Source organism: Ostrea edulis, chromosome 1 (assembly GCF_947568905.1).
Source record: "Ostrea edulis chromosome 1, xbOstEdul1.1, whole genome shotgun sequence".
NCBI classification, from domain to species: Eukaryota; Metazoa; Mollusca; class Bivalvia; order Ostreida; family Ostreidae; genus Ostrea; species Ostrea edulis.
Genome location: NC_079164.1, coordinates 86,937,616 through 86,958,770, shown reverse-complemented (window position 1 = coordinate 86,958,770; position 21,155 = coordinate 86,937,616). Strand labels below are relative to the sequence as shown.

The window sequence follows — 21,155 nt, the reverse complement described above, 5'->3', positions numbered from 1 at the left end:
GCTTTATATGATATTTACATCAAAGGGAGACCAGAGGAAACCCTTATATGACATTACATCAATGGGTGACCAGAGGTAATCTTTATATGATCATTACATCTTGACAAATAGATCAATGGATGACCAGAGGAAACCCTTACATATATATGACCATTATATAAATGAGTGACCAGAGGAAACCCTTATAAGATCATTACACCAATGGGTGACCAGATGTAACCCTTGTATGACCATATCATTAATAGGTGACCAGAGGTAACAGTATATGATATTTATATCATTGGGTGACCAGAGGTAACCATTATATGATCATTATATTATGTGACATTTACATCAATGGGTGACCAGAAGTAACCCTTATATGACATTTACATCAATAGGTGACCAGAGGTAACCCTTATATGACATTTACATCAATAGGTGATCAGAGGTAACCTTATATGACATTTACATGACTGGGTGACCAGTGGAAACCATTATATGATAATTATATTATAATGGTGACCACGGGTAACCTTTGTAGAACCATTAATCAACAGGTTCGGAACGATTCCCAAACATTGATATGGTCCCACTATAGCATATTTCGTTGGTTTTATATAATTTATTCATCTATAAGCATTGAAACCAAAAAATTACTACGTCAGGAAAAGAAATATAGATTAATAATATTAATAATAATAGTAATTAATAAACATAAGAAAAACACAGAAAAATGGATAGATCTAATAAAAGAATTCATAACAGAATGTAAATTGGAACATGTCTACCTGCCGAAAGATTTGTGCTTCGACAATGACAAAGTCATGCAGAAAGTAGGCACATTCACCCTTTTCTAACAGATAAGAGTTTTACTTGTATTTATTATTACGCGAATGCCGATTGTTAGGCCGTTCTTGGCACACTAATTTTGACTACCTGATCAAGATATCGGGCTCACGGCAGGTGTGACCGGTCGACAGGGGATGCTTACTCCTCCTAGGCACCTGATCCCACCTCTGGTGTGTCCAGGGTTCCGTGTTCGCCCAACTATCTATTTTGTATTGCTTATCGGAGTTCTGCGATTGATCACTGTTCGTTATCTTCACCTTTCATGATGAAGGTAGCAATCATTGCCAAAAAATATTTACACAACTCGCTTACGCGGGTTATAAGTTTTTTTTCTGCAATGCTTGCTACCTTCATCATCCGATGAAACAACAAGGAAAGCATTTTATTGTTTAATTATAAAGTATAGAAATTATGCTTTCATCATTGATAAATCAACAGGTGTCAACTGTCATCTACTTCCTCTCTTCTACATTAATCTTGATGCCATATCTAGATCGCATCACCACATCCGGGAATTCCTCATACACGTGACCTTCTACTAAACTCACTTTGAATCTGAAAGTTATATTAAAAGCTTCAAACAGTGTTAAAAACAAAACAAAATTAAGCTCATAATTAAATCACCAGACTGAATTATGAAAGTCAGCAAACCTCTTTAGTAACGACCCAATCATAACCTTCTGTTCATTCATAGCGAAATTTTGTCCGATGCAGTTCCTTGAGAAATAAAATTTCCTAATTAGAACTGTAACTTTTTACAAAGAACATTTGGACAAAAACTTTAACAAAAACAAAATTGCATCATTCGTGAACGTCTTACCTTGGACCTGCAGAAAATGGAAAATAACTGAAAGGATCACGTGACAGCTTTGCCTCATCTTCAAATCTTTCGGGCTTGAATTCCTAAAAACAAGTAAGGATATCATCATTTATAATGTACTTAGAATGAACAGTATTGTAATTGCGTCTCAAATGGACCACGATTTATGAATTCTTCTGACAACTCGGCTGTTGAACAAGTAAATTTGATAAAATATTCAACAATCGTCTTCCGGAATATATCTGTCTATCTCGTCACACGTAAAAACGGTAGGTCCATGAAATTATTGATATATCATCCAAATTTACTTGTAACATGCTATTTGACTGGCTGAGCACACTAAAAAAATGGTTCATATTATATAAGTTAAAATTGACATGGGGACACGCCCTCGGCAACCTAAGACGATACTACTTTTTCTAATTTTTTTTAAAAGAATTGAACCGCCGCACTGTTGAGTTGTAGGTCGAAACAAAAAATCAACGGAATGAACCGCACACAGTACGATATCTTTGTTAAAAAGAACTTCAAAGAAGACGTAGATCTACCTTTACACGAAACACTGCGGTAAAAATTCAATACAATTTCTGCATCCAAAACAAACGAACAAACAACAAAAGAAAACAAAAAACCACAAACACATTGATTAGTTTTTGAAGAGAAAAACAAAGAGAACAATTAAAAAATGCTAGTATATATAATTTGTCTCGGTAACATTTTTCGAACAAATTCAAGCATACTCGATATACAAAATTTGTTAAATCTATTGTTCAAAATTTATTCATATCGCGCATGTATACAAGTAGTTCGTTTATCATATTCATACATCGTGATAAGGTTTGTATGCTGTTGTTTTCGCAACATCAATTTCCAATGCAATATATAACAAATGGAAATAGTATACTAAACTGAGTCTGAAACAAACAGTGAAATTTTCATGAAAACCCACTTTAGATGCAATCTAATTAAAATTAGATGTTGGATCCGCTCGCATACTCGCTACACAAACATCTAACAACATCCCGTAGAGGGTCACGTCAGAGGTCAAATTCGATTGACCAATGAAATCACCGCTGGCAAAATCTTTGAATGTTTGTTGAAGCCGATAAGTCTAGAGTGATACCGAATTTGACCTCTGACGTGACCCTCTATGGGATGTTTTTAGATGTTTGTGTAGCGAGTATGCAAGCGGATCCAACATCTAATTTCAATTAGATTGCTTTAGATGAAAAATAAAACAAACTGAATTTTGAAATATTCGTTAGTTTTGGTCCTCAACCGGTAAATTTCGAATCTATACGCCTGTCTGTCAGTTCGGCAAATCAGTTCTCCGCACTTTTTTAAATCCTACTTGCAGATATTCATTTGCTATTTGTTACATTGTTTTACCATGACAAGTTACAGATCAAGTTCGGTCCATTGATTTTTTTTTGCTGATTTATGGCCCTTGAATTGGACTTAGTAAAAGACTCTTTCTTCGGGGAAAAAACCCACCCACCGGTGAATAGTTGTTAAATCCGTTACTAAATCAAATAAGTGGCACAGACCTATACCCACGGGCAAATACAATATCATTCTTTACTTTCATCCTGTTGCCAAAGAAAATTTACTTACCGGTAATTAAAGGAAAGGCAACCCAATTTTTTTTTTACATCATAAATGACAGGATTAATTATATGATAAAAATTGTCATGTTATTCTTTTGATATACGGCCAAGATAAGCTTCAGTAATGATTTGAAAACATTAAAAATTGAAATTCCCGCCATCTATGGAAGCTGCCACGATGTGGAACTCTTTTTTATTAAAGACCACAAAAATCAATAATGTTGACGTCACACCGTCTATCCGATTCTAAGATGTGCATATGTGCATATGATTGATGTGGTAGATTTTAATGAATACACAGGTTGATGCCTTCCTGTCAAGCTGTTAATTGCGTTAATACAAAGGGGAGATGTAAAAAAAAGTTTTATTTTTCAAAGTCCCTGACCCGACCAAGTCATATGGAAAGAAAAGATGTAAACTGTGGCTGTGGATGCATCATCTGCGTTATGACAAGTTGAGGTTCGAGACAGTTGTATGAAGAAACGTGTACCGTCTGCCTGGTCTGCAACTCGACTGAATGTCTTCTTTTCTTAATTTCTTCTTGCGAAAGAACAGGCTCAAATCTATATGACTCCAAACTTAATTGTTCATGACTTGTCATGTTTACAATGCTACTGATGAAATAAACCAAAACCGACGGTATGACGTCATAAATTATACTTCAATGGCCGCTCTCTTAGCAGCGGGTAATTTAAAATATATGATAGATTAATATTGATTTAATTGTTAAGCAAGGCTTTTAGTTGTTGAAGTCTGTCATTTACGATAACAGTAAGTAATACTTTATAAAAGCAACAATGTGGTTAGGGTTGCCTTTCCCTTTAAGTGAATATAGTTAGTTAATTTCTGCATGGACCTAGTACACCCCTAGATACACACCCTACTTCTGAGTTAGATGATTTAACTATCATAGAACAAGACGTATCAACCAATTAGGTACATTAGACAACAACAAGCCATCTGGACCTTATCTCACTTCTCCTACAATATTCAAACCAATGGCATCTTCAAATAAAATACCACTACATGTTGTAGCTAAGTTGTTCAGTCTTACACTTCAATAAAAAAAATCCCAAACATTTTGGATATTTGCTATTATAACACGAGTACATGTATTTATTTACATATTACATAATAATATAATATAGGTATTCCCAAGATGCATCTAACTACATATCTACATGTATATTCATAACAAGTATAATATGTAAAGTCATTGACAAAAATATCTAATTCAAACTCGTACCAAGGAAATTTCTTATATGAATCTCATCCAGATTAAACAATTACATATCGTAGCTGTGACGAGGTAAAGGAAGTGAAAACTTACTTTTTAAAATACTTTCTAAATATACATTATATCTATTCTAAAGAGAGAATAGTTTATTTTTGTTTTATTATATCCCACTCGTAGTCATATATATTCCTTTTGATGATAAAATTTGAAAAAGAAAACCAAACCAAATCGATTCCCACAAGTCAGTGAAGAGTGTTCGAATGGGACGTAAAACCCCAAACAAAATAATTGTCTTCAGTATCAAACAGATTGCATATTTACCATATGATCAGGCCAGACGTCTGGGTGGTGATTAACTGCGTGTATGAGAATATCTATTACAAAACCAGCTGGGATTTCCACTCCTTCAATTACTACCGGCTTTGTAAGATGTCTAGCTATTGCTGGTACAGGGGAGTGCATCCTCATGACCTCCCGTAGGAACATCGACATGTACTTCAGTTCATTTAAATCTTCCCTATGAAATACAAAAAAATTATTTTCCATGGTTTTTTTTTTTCAAACTTGACCACACAATTTAGCTAAACGAGGGCTCTCCATAAAGTTCGTGGGCACGTGCTATTTTTGTTTTTATGATAACGACTGTGGCAATTGTCTAAAATAATTGACAATTATTATTTTGATATTATTATTATTATTATTTTTGATTTTGATACAGGCCATGATAATGTATACATACAAAACCCTGATCAGTGCACAATACTTAATGTGTTCTATAGTGTAAATACTTTGTATAAACAAGTCGCTCAACCCAGCTCGACGTAAAGCCAGACTTGGATTTCTTACAGAAATCTCATAGTTAAGTTTGAGTTTTCTTTTATTTGACCAGTCAAAATCTAAGTAAAATCTCAGACATAAGTCCAAGTTTCGACTTAAGTTTTCTCTCTCCGAGAAATCCTGGCCAGACTGGCGCTCTGTAATGCTGCTTCCATGGGTATCCTTTATTTCCTATCCTTAGTTACCTACACACACTTCTCATATTTCCTTAGCCATCAATCAAACACACTAGAATACCATGCCCTCGGTAGGGATATTGAAAACCGAAGATTTGCTAACATTACATTCTGTCTCATACCATCATGAATACGAGATTTCGTATTTTCATCACACACTTCTTGCAGCATCTCTCAAATCGAACATACCATAGGAAAACTGTTTATGTCACTTGTAAATCAGCGATCCGGGTACCGGTATATTCCGATTAATCCCTGTTACTTCCGTTATTTTTTCGTCTCTATGGGAGATTACCCGGGTCAACGTAGGATTTTATCATTGCACGCTATTCCGTTCGGATGGCATACATCATTATTTGGAGCTTTCAGAGACATTTTGCAATGTTTTCTTGAAAACTCCTTAAATCCTCAAATAACATTAGAAAAATTACATCAGTTTTGTTTTTGTCACATCAAAATTAAATTCTAAGTGGTTTTGATCTATTTATTGAAGATAGAACCAATTGAATGCAAGAGCATATTTACTAAGTTTTTAACATTTTTATCCCGTGTCGTGCACACCCTCCGCGACCTTTCATAAAACCGCATTTTTCCCCCCCATTTAAATCACGTGAAAACATTCAAAACTAACTTATTTTGACTTTGAAATTCATAACAAATATTTCAGTCTACAGTATATAGATCTAAATGCATTCAAAATGACAAAAGCGTCACTGTCCACGAGCATTTTGGATAGCCCTGATGACATTGATTTACCATTCTAGTTGTTGACGTTCCCCCAAGACTTCCACGAGTTCCTGACAAACCTTTTCTTGTATTTCTGGGTATTTAGCCAAGGAGTAAATTGCCCAGCTAATGGCTGATGCTGTTGTATCGTGTCCTAAATAGCGATAAGATAAAGATTTTGTTACTTATTTTTCATTCAGAAAGATCTATACATGCATATTAGTACAGTAGGGTCCTTTACAGATACTGTATATTTCATCGTGAAAAACAGAGTGCATCTGTCCTGTTTTTCCAACTATGTTACTAACATGGTGTTACGAAAATCAAAATCTAGACATCTAAATGTAATATGGTCCAAACGGAAATGATTATACGCTTGAGTACATACACTACCACCACTTCGAGAGATTGAGGTTGAAAAACAATGAAATCTGTTTTACAGGACCCATATTTCACTTCGAGAGATCGAGAGTGAATTTGCCTAGCGATATAGAGAAAAAATCAGAACATGATTACCGCTATCCGCCCTACCCGGAGTTGAATTCGCGACCTGCAGAACCAAATCGCCTAGCATTGTACAGTACGACTCGTGCGCTATATCGTTCGACCATCTGGGCAGGTAAAACAAAACTTGTTTTCGATGACGCTCTGGGCTTTATATACGAAAATATCGTTAACAAACGTAAACCCAACCTTCAAAAAGAAACGTATCGACCTCAGCCCGGATTTCCTCTGCTGTGAGACCCCTGCCACTTTCGTCTCTGGCTGTGATAAGAATATCAAGGAAATCTTTACGATGCTTTGTTATCAAATCTGGATTAGCTCTCTGGTTGAAACAAGAAAAATAATGATATTGGTACTTATTCTATAAACGAGAAATGCATCATTGTATAGTACATGTATATGTCAGACGAATACACCATCATATAGTACATGTATACGCTTACCAGTGCTTCGCGTCTGGATTCAATAATTTCATCTGCAAATTGGTGGACATAGTTGGTTAATGTTTTATTCTCCCTTCCACTAGGCGTTAAACCATAAATAAAATCGGGAAACAGCCATGGTGATCTGCAGAGTTATTGTGTACTTTAACAAAACCTTAAACGTATCCTTCTCTGTTAGACATGTCTCATTGTTCTTTCATATGTTCTTATGCCTTCAAACAACTCTAGGATACAAAATGTTTTGCAGGAAAATGGTAAACACTTTACATTGTGATGTACCCCAAGAGGAAGTAAAATGGATAACAGTAATGTGGTTTTTATTTTGAAAAGCATTTCATATGTATTCAAAGCACGTGTGCTGCAAAAATCCAAACGCTAAGAAATGTCACTGCTCTGTTTATACTCACAACATGCGTTTAATAGTAAGATTGGCTAACTTATGGACTGCATCCACATAAGGGTGATTTTTTCTAAAAGCACAAAATGAACATGATAAAATAAGAATGCAATCAATCTAAGAATTTTATAGTAACAGAGAATAGATTAGTAATCCTGGAATTTTACTGTATGTTTATTTGCAGGACGATCAATGATACAATTACAGGAGGGTTTTATTTCCGATATAAATTTCATTTATAATGTTATATTCCAGCTATCTTCTTAATTGGGATTTCTCAATGGATTTGATACAATCCGGAAAAAGTTATTACGGTACCCGCGGCATTTCATAATTATGTTTTCGCTAGGTGGCGCTGTACACCTACAGAAGCCGCAAAGTCAAGTCAGTTACCAAGTTGATGCTGAAGCGATTGGACAGATGGCTGGTAAAGTGAATAAAAGGTAATTCAGGATTTGAATTAGTAAATTCATTTAAAGCTTTAAACGTGGCTGAACAAGCCTTTCCTAGCTTTAAGTATTTATTTATAACTAAATTACGAACGCGAAAGCCAAAACGGGCCGAGCTGTAAGAGCTGGTAGCTTACAAGAGCCAGGCATCTGATTGCGCCGATCGAGCTGTAGGAGCCGATCGCTCAAGAGCTATTCTTAGTTGTACATAATTGATTAAAGACAAGTAGTCTCCACACTTATCTGTATATTTTGAGTAATCATATATTTGTATATTTTGAAACTGCCAGGTCCTCAGAAAGTTAACCGAGGGAATTCAGCCGCCATTGCATATGGTAATTATATAATAGGGTTACACGCTACAGATTCATTACTGTGCAGAGAGACAAAACACGTTCCATGAAAAAATGCCAATACAGTACCAAATGTTTAATTTACCGACTATCATTAAATAATGGGGAAAAAACCAACAAGAGGCCCATGGACCACATCGCTCACCTGAGCAGCAGTTTAAGCAACTTGGTTCAGAATTTTTTTTTCAAAGGTAACGACTAAACATTCATTAATAATCAAACTTAATTATTAAACTTGAATACAAATTCCTTAATTATCACAAGCCTTTGTAGACAGGTATGGCTTTTCATGTTAACAAATTTCATCTAAGGATCCGTTGTTCCATGTTTAGTTCCCTATACATTCGCATGAAAAAATTTGATCCCCCATTGTGGTCCCATCTTAACCCCAGGGGTAATAAGTTTTACAAAATTGAATCTCGTCAGGAAGCTTTCATGTAAATTTCAGATTTTCTGGCCAGTGGTTCTTGAGATGATTTTTAAATTACTCAACCCTATTTTTTATTGTTATTATTTCCGCTTTGAAGGGAGCATGGCCTTCATTTGAAAAAAAAAACTTGAACCCCCTTCACCCAAGGATGCTTTGTGCCAAGTGTGGTTGAAATTGGCCAAGTGGTTCTGGAGAAGAAGATGAAAATGTGAAAAGTTTACGACGACGACAAACAACAGAACAATTTCGATCAGAAAAGCTCACTTGAGCCTTCGACTCAGATGAGCTAAAAACAATTTTACCACTTGACTACTTTTAATTTATCAAAAATAAAGATATGAAAAACTGACCCCATTTCCTGCACACGTCCACAATATGAGAGAGAGCACCGTAACATGGTGTCTAGAGTCGCCAGTGACACCAAACTGTAAATTTCTATGCTTTGTTTTGAGTCGCAGGCGCTTTGGAATTTTTCCTGTAAATAGCATAAGGCAAGTCAGCTTGACAAATTTAAATAACACAAACTTTTTCAAAATTGATTGACATTTTGATAAAAATTCTAATATTAATAACATGGTGTAAATCTTTTTATATTTTCTAATTTCATAAAGCGGGGGGAAAAACCCGTACCAAGAAAACGCAAGCGACGTCATTGTAGATCTGGACATACGGTTTGAGTATGTCAAAATGGAAGGCAGGCGTCAGCAGACGACGATTTCTTTCCCACTTCCGACCTTCAGACAACAGCAAGCCATCGCCTTAAAGTTACAATGGAAAGTCTATTAAGATTGTTACTCTAACATTGCATATACATGGATTCACTTTCTCATTTTGTTTTTACCCAATGCAAGGTGAAGATAACGAACAGTGATCAATCTCATAACTCCTACAAGCAATACAAAATAGATAGTTGGGCAAACACGGACCCCTGGACACACCAGAGGTGGGATCAGGTGCCAAGGAGGAGTAAGCATCCCCTGTTGACCGGTCACACCCGCCGTGAGCCCCATATCCTGATCAGGTAAACGGAGTTATCCGCAGTCAAAATCAGTGTGCCAAGAACGGCTTAACAATCGGTATGAAACACGTCAGACAGCATTTGACTCAATGTGAGGTTGTATTGACGAACTAGATCGTTATAACGACCACAGAATTTGCGAAATGCTGACTTCAATCGAGACTGTTGAAATACTATAAATTCATTGTCTGATAAATTCACTAAACTGACTATTAGAGACATAGAATGCCTTTAAAAATGTTATAGAATTTTGTAAAACTATTTGCATTGTATTTGTTTTAAAACAATACTAGGTCTCGTTTTGATGTCGAAAATGTTTACTTTTTAATGTCTATAAGATTGTTACTCTAATTTACTACTTCAATGATAGGAAAAAATAAGGATCATAAACCTTTCTTATTAATATTTGCGTTAGAAAACCTATCCAGGGGCTCTGAATGAAGTAAAATTACATTATTGTCTTCCCGTACAAAAATTGATTTCTATATGCAAGGTGAAGATAACGAACAGTGATCAATCTCATAACTCCTATAAGCAATACAGAATAGATAGTTGGGCAAACACGAACCCCTGGACACACCAGGGGTGGGATCAGGTGCCTATGAGGAGTAAGAATCCCCTGTTGATTGGTCACACCCGCCGTGAGCCCTATATCCTGATCAGGTAAACGGAGTTATCCGCAGTCAAAATCAGTGTGCCAAGAACGGCTTAACAATCAGTATGAAACACATCAGACAGTATTTGACCTAATGATAGGTTGTATTGACGAACTAGATCGTTATAACGACCATAGAATTTGCGAAATGCTGACTTCAATCGAGACTGTTGAAACCTCTGTACCATCAACTTGTTTGTCCGTAGCTTACCTCGATTTAAAAACTGACTATACGAAGAACAAGCTCTTGCACATCGAATCAGTTGAGATAGATAAACACCATATGCAGGTGATAATGTAATATTGCTACATAAATATAGGAAGTTGACGATGGAGAAGATGAAATCATTCCGTTTGTCATACAGTTGTGTTGTCAATTTGCCGTTAATGTCTACTTTCAATAAAATATCTAAGTATGAAGCAGAAGTGGATGACTCGATGGTGTCCTTTATTTCGAGCTCACAAGGATATATCAAATCGACATATGAATGAAAGTTATTATCATTAATAGACTAAACGTCATCGATATATCGAAATGTAGAATTGAAGGCCACAGTGAGATATTTTTTCTTCTCACGTAGAAGTTTTTGAATAAATTCTGCTTCATATGCGGATAACTCCGTTTACCTGATCAGGATATGGGGCTCACGGCGGGTGTGACCGGTCAACAGGGGATGCTTACTCCTCCTAGGCACCTGATCCCACCTCTGGTGTGTCCAGGTGTCCGTGTTTGCCCAACTATCTAATTTGTATTGCTTGTAGGAGTTATGAGATTGATCACTGTTCGTTATCTTCATCTTACATGAATATAGAAACAGTTCAGCTAACAAAGGAACACGATTACCAAAGACTACGAAGATATTGTCAATGAGGAACTCTAGCATATTTTTTATTTCAACTTCAGAGTACTTGTGCGTGGAATCAGAGTGGTGTTTAACAAAGTAAGTTTTTGAATGAGTGATCACTAGATATGAATATTTCCGTTTTTCATTTTTGTTGAAGAAGCAACAGTCTATGATATCAAAAGTCTAGTCTTTAATTTATCGTGATGAATGGTCGTATATAGTGTTGAAAAGTCATAGGTTTTAATGTTATTGATTTGGGAAACATTCTGCGATTTCAAGTTTACTAAAAGTTCTTTAGAATTTTTCAGAATCCACATTTGATTAACACCACCTCTGGCATATGTAGTCGCACAGTAAGTTTGAAGTTTCTCCTTCACAGCTGTTAATATTTTCGTGAGGAGCAAAGATAAGGGCTTGGTAGAGCACTTACTGGATCCAGCAATGTATCTTTGTTTGTAAGGGGTTTTATGTAGTTTAGGAATCCAGTATAGGTACGGTAACTCATATTCATTCGACCCATTAACTGGGATATTAAATGTGTTTAAAACTGAAGCATGGTTTTGAAGAATTTCATCTTTTGAAAGGGCAGTTGGAGTATAAGTACGATTACCAAAAGTGGAATTAATGCCAAGTTTGTTGAAAATACATTTGTAATAATGAGCCTCACAAACAAAGACAATGTTGTTACTGACTTTGTAAGCTGAAACCAAAGCATATTCCTCATGTAACCTATCTAATTCTTTTATCACTTCTGGTTTACTAAACACAGAAGGATAGATGGTACGTACTTTTGTTTTCATATGTCGAATGCGGGATTTTAATATTCCTCTTATGCTTTTAACCCATTCTGACAATGTATCAAGTTCTTCTTTTTCATATTTAGCCCATCGTTTGCGATATATTCAACAGAACCGAAATCTTTCTTTTGATAAAATCTTAAACTTAATTTTAATTTGATCAATGACTAAGTTGTATACAAAACTATCATAATAGCACATTTTTAAATCAAAATAAAATTTTAAGATTTAGAGCTAATGTTAATTACTTTGATATTGTCAAAAATCCGTATTTACACCCAAACTTTTCTTTTGCATTATTCTTTAGTCTTAACTGGATATATTTTCGGTTAGAATGGGAATTTAATTAATATTTAAAAGTATGTTTAGGCTTGGGAAAATTTATATTGATTAAAAAAAACCGCATAGAGTAGTGGTACTTTTTCGCTGAATTTTGGTTTAGAGTGAATTGCCTGATTACTCCTTGTTACAGCACTGTTGTTTACTGGATAGATATTCTTTAGAACAGTGTGATTGGACGAATGAAAGCAGGTGTGTCACAATTTGCAATGTTGTACAAAGCTTTACATCTCCATCTCGCCTTTGGAGCAGATATCATTGGTGCTCAAGGGGAGGGTGGCCCAATAATTATTGAACTTGAGTGACCTTGAACTGTTATTGAATGTAATATTATCGTTAGTGGATGTGATTCTTTGGTTATAAACTCAGCGTTTACATCTTTTTTGTGTTATCAATAAATCAATTATTAAGTATTTCTCTTTTCCTAAAATGAATATGAAATTGTACTATATGCGTTTCTGGGGGGGGGGGGGGGGGGGGGGGGGGGTTCATATCAGTATATTACTGGTATGACTTTCTCTATATTTAAATTTTGAGACGGTGATGGAAAACCTTACTAATCAGTTTATATCAAAGGATCTTGAAATTCCAGTACAAAAATATAGATGGTATATAACTATTCCATTTTAAGTTTTGTCTTATTTTGCAGCATAATCACTATGTATAAATATATTTCAATTTCCACAATAGAACTAGTAAGCACTCAATAAGATACAAAGTAGACCGGATTCCCTGTGATCATCTTAGATTTTTCACAGTGATCGTTCTATTATACTTCTAATACTCCGATGTTTTCTTGCGTTTTCGTGTAATAATATAGAATAAAGCATGGTAGGAAAGAAACAATGGTTTTCTCAATTACAAGTACACGTATTTCTGAAAAATGAGGGAAACAAATATACAAAAGATCGTTATGATTGGATTGTTCCATAGTTCATCTTAATGGAGAAAATTCTGCTGGATTTAAATTATTTTCAGGAAGATAACTCTTGAAAATAAATATTACTTATTTTCTACCTAGCCACGGCAGCAGGAACCTGTAAGATCCGCCGGTGGTGTGTCTGGGTTTGGGTTCTGAGGATTTAAGGATAGTCTTCGCTGTTTCTGGGTGACAAATACCGAACAAAGGATAGAAGAACATAATCCAGCCATGGTAGAGTTTAATTCTGCTTCTTTCTTCTGCATCTTGAACAGCTCTTATGTATCCTTGCATGTTCTCAAACTAAGGACAGAAAGCAGTGTAATTTGTCACTCTACAGCTGTAAACATGCTAGTGGTAAAAATTCTGGAGACGGAGTTCTATAAACATTTGGAAAATCTAGAAGTTTATAACTGTTGTATGAAGACGAGATAATCAAATGCAACTAACTTCTGAAATATGAATATAACCAAAAGTTAAGAAAGGAAAAATTAAAATATGTATGTAGCATTTTGAGAAAACAGTGTGTTTGGAAGGATCTTTTCACACTCTGAGTTTAAAGCATTACTGCATTTACACAAATTGGAAATATCATTTTCCTTAAAGCCTCAATTGACGATTGTTTTGACATTTTTTGTGCATATAATAATCGTTGGTGTGTCAGCTGAGATTAAGGTCGGCTGGATATTTGGACAGATGCCTTGGTCGAATCTCGGGTCATTTCTTCAAAATTCATTTCAGAAGTTCACATTTAACTTTGGGTGGGTCGAGGAGTCCATGTGCACTTGAGTGACACTGCAGTTCGCTTCATATTTCATGAACAAGTGAAGACCACAAACAGTGATCTCATAAATCCTATAAAAGATACAAAATTAAGAGAAAAGCAAACACGGAACGACCCCTGAGCATACTGGAGATGGGATCAAGTGTCTAGGAGGAATAATCATCTCCTGTTGACCGGTCACACTCGCCATAAACCCTGCATCTTGATCAGGGAAATGGAGTAATATGTAGTCAGATTCCGTGCACTGTACGTAAAGAACGGCCAACAATTCATGTGAAACACGTCAGACAGCATTTGACTGAGTGATAGCATGCATTTATAAATTAGATCATTATAACAACCATAAAATGTTGACTTTATACGAGACTGTTGAAACCCCTGTAACATCAACTTGTTTGTCAGTATCCTGCCTCGAATCAAAAAGAGATAATACGCAGAACATGTTCTCGTATATCGAATCAGTTGAGAGACATAAACACCATAATGGTATATTGCTACACACATGAACGAAAAATTCTCTCCAGTGGGAAGTTAAACAGCATACAACAACACAAATATGAGAATTTGAAGGTGGTGAAGCTGCAGTTTGTAATAAAGTTAAGCAGTCAGAATGCCGTTATTATCTATATTTAATAAAATATCCTAAATATGAAGATTCTCCTTCAGAAGATTTTTTTTGGTAAATTTTTCCTCGTAAGAATATAAAAACTGTTCGACTAATAAAGGAGCATAATTCGTATCCATGGGAATTCCAACACTGATTACCTAAGACCACGTCAATATTCTCAATGAGGAACTCCAGCATCTTTTTGATATCAACTTTAGAGTACTTGTGCATAGAATCAAAGTGGTTTTTAACAAAGTATTTTTATAACGACTGATCACAAGATATCCTTGAATATATTTCCGTGCTCCATTTTTAATTGAAAAATTCTAGATATATAATGTTCACCAGCTTTAGAATTTTACATCTCCATAAAAAGTTTACACTCATTGAATTCTTACTAGATTTGGATTCTTATTTTCCCAACAGGAGTAATATATACATCTCGACTAGAAGCTTCCATTCATATTGAATTGTCACTAGCTTTGGAGTTTTACATCCCGACTAGAATATTTCACTCATGTTGAATTGTCATAAGATTTGGATTCTTACACTCCCTCTAGAATTGTACATTTCCTCCACAGAATCTTGCATCCATAATGAATTGTCGCCAGCTTTAAACGAAGTGATTGTGTTGATTGATTAATTGTATATTATTTAACGTCCCGCTCGAGAATCTTTCACTTATATGGAGACGTCACCATTGCCGGTGAACGCCTGCAAAATTTAGACCTATGCTCGGCGCTCACGGACTTTGAGCAGGGAGGGATCTTTATCGTGCCACACCTGCTGTGACACGAGACCTCGGTTTTTGCGGTCTCATTTGAAGGACCGCCCCATTTAGTCGCCTCTTACGACAAGCAAGGGGTACTAAGGACCTATTCTAACTCGGATCCCCACGGGACGATTGTGTTGAACATTGACCCACATGCAATGTACCCAAATACCTTTATATGCCTTATACGCGCTTAAAAATCCATCCCATAATGCTTCACGTCTACGCATGTGCATTGTAACGTAGGGTAAGGTGAGGAATTATAATGATAGTCTGTTATCTGGAAAGATGCCATTTTGATTACTGACGAGGGTGACACATGTTGATCTGTATGGTGTGAGGTTCCCTAGTGAGGGTAACATGTGTTGATCTATATGGTGTGAGGTTCCCTAGTGAGGGTGACACGTGTTGATCTGTATGGTGTGAGGTTCCCTAGTGAGGATGACACGTGTTGATCAGTATGGTGTGAGGTTCCCTAGTGAGGGTGACACGTGTTGATTTGTATTGTGTGAGGTTCCCTAGTGAGGATGACATGCGTTGATCAGTATGGTGTGAGGTTCCCTAGTGAGAAAACTACGCGAGGCTGTACCTTATGGGTGTAAAACCAAACAGATACAAGGTGCGGAATTGAAGTTTTCTGAATACCTAAGGACCCTCACCTAAGGTCAAAATGGGTTTCTGTCAGTAAGAGAGACGATTGGGTACCCACAAAGCATTTCAGGATATGTTCCAACCGTTTCATCAGCGGTATATGTCATTTGATTTATTATACACATGTATCTATTTCAAATGCTAAGAAAGTCGCATGTTATCATACATTTACAGAGAAAATAGTTTTGGTGGGATTGATTGATTGTACATTGTTTAACGTCTTTCTTGAGAATTTTTCACTCATGTGGAGATGTCAACATTGCCGATGAAGGGCTGCAAAATTTAGGCCTATACTCGGCACTTAGGCTTTTGAGCAGGGAGGGATTTTTATCGTGCCACACCTACTGTGACACGGGGCCTTGTTCTTGGCAAAAGAAAGCCCCATTTAGTTGCCTATTACGACAAGCAACAAGTAAGGGGGTACTGAGGACCTATTCTAACCCGGATCCCCACGGGACGGGTATTCAAATGAAAAAATAATAAATGAAAAATTTATTATACATAACGTAAAATATAGTGGTCTTATGTATTGCGTATAAATATTGTTGGCAATATGTGAAAATAACGCTTTAAAGTTTCTATTTTCAGAGTGTCAAAATAACAACTGAAAATATCAATTTTTATTCAAGGTATAGATTCCAGTATTTCACTGTTGAAAATGTAATAAATCAATTTATTGATTAATAAGCCTCATTCATCTGCTTTTACATTAAATTCATGTCAATTTAATGAATTACACATTAAAATTTCAATGCAGCTACCTTCACATCAAATTCTTTTCAACGAAGGCATCTTCACATCAAATTCATCGCAATGCATGCACACTTTAGATACAGGAAATGTCCTTCCATGCTGGCATATTTACTTCAAATTCATTTTAATGCAGGTACATTCATATCAAAATCATTTCAACATGTTCAATGCAGGCAATAATCATGAACATCAATGTCGGTTACTCTCTGCTGGCATCGTCTTTGATGCTGTCAACAGTTCTGGTACATTTACTATACTGAACAGGTCTTGTAATTGCTACAACATTCTCTCAATAAATGGAGAATCACTCAGAACTCTTTCCATGTATAAACATTTCGGAACCCAAAATAAGAAAGCACAGGTACTTGATAGTTGTGATTAGAAGTCTTCCGAAGGTAATTTCCGGTGTTTGTTGTCATATATGAAGTACATGTTGGCACATGGGGTGAAATTTCAAATAAAATCCTTTGTCTGTTACATCACATGGACGGATGTTGGTGTATAATTTCTACATGTCCTTTCTCACAGTATAGATAGTCAATCACATCACCAGGACTTGTTCTAAATGTTGGATCGGCAGAATTAACGACGAGAACACGATATCGAATAACAAAATCCAGAATTATGCTTCTGAATGAAGTCTTGATACTCCATGAGTACTGTTTCCTCTTTAGATTTTTCCAATTAGGTGGCTGGTGTTTGCACAATGGGTATATAGTTCATGATCCTTCGGATTAATGTAATACTCGGATTTCGACATTACTATGACAAACACAGCGAATGTTGGAGACTGACAATCGTCCAGTTGGATTATCACACCACTGCAAGCACAAACTCTGCTTCCGAGTGAAAAGTTATAAGCTTCCTAAGAACAGCCCGCTTTCAAAGTTTCTCGGGTGAATTGTCCAGGAGTATCAACAAGATAACTGGATTTCACCAAATTCAACATCCGGTCATTTTGAAACATTGTCCACCCGACACTTCTCGTTTACGAACGGATCCAGGCATAATTTCTTCACACAAAGTTTAGATAACTTATCTCTGTACTGTGCTTGGTACCCCGGAGGCAAAGTTGTGTTGTAAACACATTCTGATGTTGTAATCTTCATTGCATACTTAAACCAATTAATCAATACTTCTCACTTTGACTCGCTTGTTTTGCTCTCTACAATCTGCGCATGCGTGAGGGCAAATTTCTAAATCAAAAGGTGTCTAATAAGAACTATATATACTTATACTAATATATTGTTGGCACGTGATTTAGTGTCCGGTTATTGGATTTTCTCTTTTTCATACACTGTCATCTGGTCGCGGTAGCTCAGTGGTAAACCTTTTGTAACCGGGAGGTCGTGAGTTCCAGCCCCGCTCGTTCCATGGCCGTCTCAAACTTAAGACTTAAATATAGGTAGTGATTGCTATGGTGTCCGGATAGGGCCATTTGCGAAAGCGTAACTGCGCGTTAGTCACAACACGCCGTCACGCCAACAAGCAACGCGCCTTCGCGCTCTCACGACAACAAGCAACGCGCCTTCGCGCTCTCACGCTAACAAGCAACGCGCCTTCGCGCAGACAAGCAACGCGCCTTCGCACTCTCACGACAACAAGCAACGCGCCTTCGCGCAGACAAGCAACGCTGCGCGAAGGCGTAATGCTTGTTGTCGTGAGCGCGCGAAGGCGTGTTGCTTGTCTGCGCGAAGGCGCGTTGCTTGTTGGCGTGAGAGCGCGAAGGCGCTTTGCTTGTTGGCGTGACGGCGTGTTGTGACTAACGCGCAGTCACGCTTTTGCAAATGGCCCTATCCGGACACCATAGATTGCTCCTTCGCAAAACGCATGGGTCTTTCGGATATGACCTTAAAACGGGGATCCCGCGTCGCGGCAGGCGTTGGCACGTTAAAGAACCCCCACGTCTCAATATGAGAGAGAAATTCTCGATGAGACAAGACATTAGAATATTACAGTTACATACAGTCATGTATTCATATTTCGAAGTTTGCCCATTTAACTCTCAATTTATCATTTTCTCGGCTCTAACGATTCAGCTTCTTTCCGCAGACTGTCTCTAACACATCTGATTGAACGATGGCAGAAAACTGTGAAACACATTATCTCGAAATAAAAGACAGTCTTTCATATCTGCTTCATATTTGAATATTTTATTGAACATATGTCAATGGCAAACCAACAACACAACTTATCCTCAGTACGCTATGCTTTTCTTGAGACTAAATGGAGCGATCCTTCGGATGAGACCGCAAAATCCGAGGTCCCGTGTCACAGTAGTTGTGGCACGATATACATCCCTCCCTGTTCAAAGGTCGTAAGCGCCGTGCATATGCCTAAATTTTGCAGCCCTTCATAGGCAATAGTGGCTTCGATCTCCATATGAGTGAAATTTCTTTGAGTGGGACGTTTTAAACAATATACAACCAAGAACTTCATGACAAATCTGTATATAGTGTTTATTTCTCTCAGGTGGTTCGATACGCTAGAGCATCTTCTACGTATGATCAATTTTAAATCGAGGCAGGCTAATGACAAATAAATTGATGTTACAGTGGTTTCAACAGTCTAGTTTAAAGTCAGCATTTTGCAAATTATTGGTCGTTATAATGATCTAATTTGCAAATAGAAATTACTTGATCGAATGCTGTCTGACGTGTTTCATAGCAATTGTTATGTCGTTCTTAGCATATTGAATTTGACTATGGGTTGTTCCGTTATAAGGTTCACGTCGGGTATGACCAATCAACAGGGGGTGCATATTCCTCCTAGGCACCTGATCTCACCCACCTCGTATCCGTCCAGGGGTCCTTGTTTGCCCCTTTTCTAAATCTTGTCTTCTCTATAGGATTTATGATATTGATCATTTTTTGTTATTTTCTCTTTTCAATGATATGTTTGGCGTGCAGGAAATAGTCTGGCAACCATCGACACGTCCTTGTCCTTTTCTTAAGGAATAAATGCCTAGGCAGTTTTTATTATGGTGATATGAAAACACTATTTGTATCCTCGGCGTACTCTCGGTAAAGCTGATTCACAAGAAATCACCATGTTGCCATCCATTTCAAATCTCACGCGATACTTCGATATTTATTTTTTCTATTCATACAATAAATAAACTAAATCTTATTATATCAATATATGTCAAGCTCAAAGGCCACTGTGCTCTCGTTGAAAAATGAAACAGCGATGGTTATCTCAGACAAAGCATTGACGAAAGTGAATATTTTGGACGTTTGATTACCGGCACAGAACGCCTTACTTTCCAGAGATTTTAAAACTTACCAAGTTCAGGTGTCCCCAAAATGGGTGGATCTTTCCCAGGGGGGTAATTTTGGAGGTCAGATGAAGCCATTTGCTGTACTGTCGTCCAAATTTAATCAGACGAGAAAATAAGTATATAACAACAATTCCTGTGAAAACTTGGACAATCATGGCGAAGGTACACCTGTAAATGCCCAGTTTAACAGCTGAGAGTGTACTAGATCCTATCACCTATAAGCAGCAAGGTCACATGTCCTCAATATATGTCATCGCCCGCCCGACTGAATCGTTTATTTTGCCTAATTTACCTGGTCAGATTTTTGGTGGACACCACGTTTGTTCGTTTGTTTACAGTATTGCACACTGTTCTTCCATTTATGGTCTTGGTCCAACACACCATTATATCTATGGGGTTCGTTCAATCTAATTAAAATCAGATCCTAGAATACGCTCACAATCCCTACAATACACAGAGTATACGGCGCGGATCTTAGAAGTCTGATTTTAATTAGATTGAGGGGGGGGGGGGTCGTTGCTGTTTTGTAAAACGGAAAGTGTAAGAAAAGTACGAATCGATATCGTTGTACTTATGTTGAAGGGTTTCTATCATTTATTGCGGATGATACAACTTTAGAAATCAATATGTTAATCGTAACAAAAACTTCTATCACTTTCAATGTATAGCAGTGGCCACTTCCATTCACATGATTATATTTACATTTCCAGTAGTTTTGCCTTTGGTAATGACAATCATTCACAGAATTATATTCACATTTCCAGTATTTTTGCCTTTGGTATTTGACAATCATTTTCTCATGCACGCGTTGCTGCTGTAAACAATGCGCAGACGAGTACAAATAAATATAGGACGTCTATTTAAATAAACATAATAAGTACAACGATATGGATTCGTACTTTTCTTACACTTCCATTTTACAAAA

The 21,155-nt window shown here is 36.8% G+C and overlaps 1 protein-coding gene across 1 annotated transcript; it reads right to left on the bottom strand.

Moving 5' to 3' along the window:
* Nucleotides 1-1,207: 1,207 nt before the first annotated feature.
* LOC125676592 (cytochrome P450 4F2-like) lies at nt 1,208-20,717 on the bottom strand. The gene is made up of 12 exons (XM_048914437.2): nt 20,236-20,717; nt 13,482-13,686; nt 9,441-9,568; nt 9,161-9,285; nt 7,589-7,651; nt 7,182-7,305; nt 6,928-7,060; nt 6,265-6,388; nt 4,817-5,012; nt 1,652-1,734; nt 1,483-1,548; nt 1,208-1,386 (listed from the first exon to the last, which is right to left on the bottom strand). The coding sequence occupies exons 1-12, from the start codon at nt 20,383-20,385 to the stop codon at nt 1,284-1,286; spliced, it is 1,500 nt and encodes a 499-aa protein (XP_048770394.2). The 5' UTR covers nt 20,386-20,717; the 3' UTR covers nt 1,208-1,283.
* Nucleotides 20,718-21,155: the final 438 nt, after the last annotated feature.

What these genes read in the sequence shown, in the direction of transcription:
- LOC125676592 (XM_048914437.2), bottom strand. Translation starts at nt 20,385, where the DNA reads ATGATTGTCCAAGTTTTCACAGGAATTGTTGTTATATACTTATTTTCT. An exon ending in ACGTCGCTTGCGTTTTCTTG is followed by an intron (nt 9,286 to 9,440) that starts GTACGGGTTTTT and finishes TGCTATTTACAG; the next exon opens with GAAAAATTCCAAAGCGCCTG. An exon ending in GAACGTCAACAACTAGAATG is followed by an intron (nt 5,013 to 6,264) that starts GTAAATCAATGT and finishes TGTATTTCATAG; the next exon opens with GGAAGATTTAAATGAACTGA.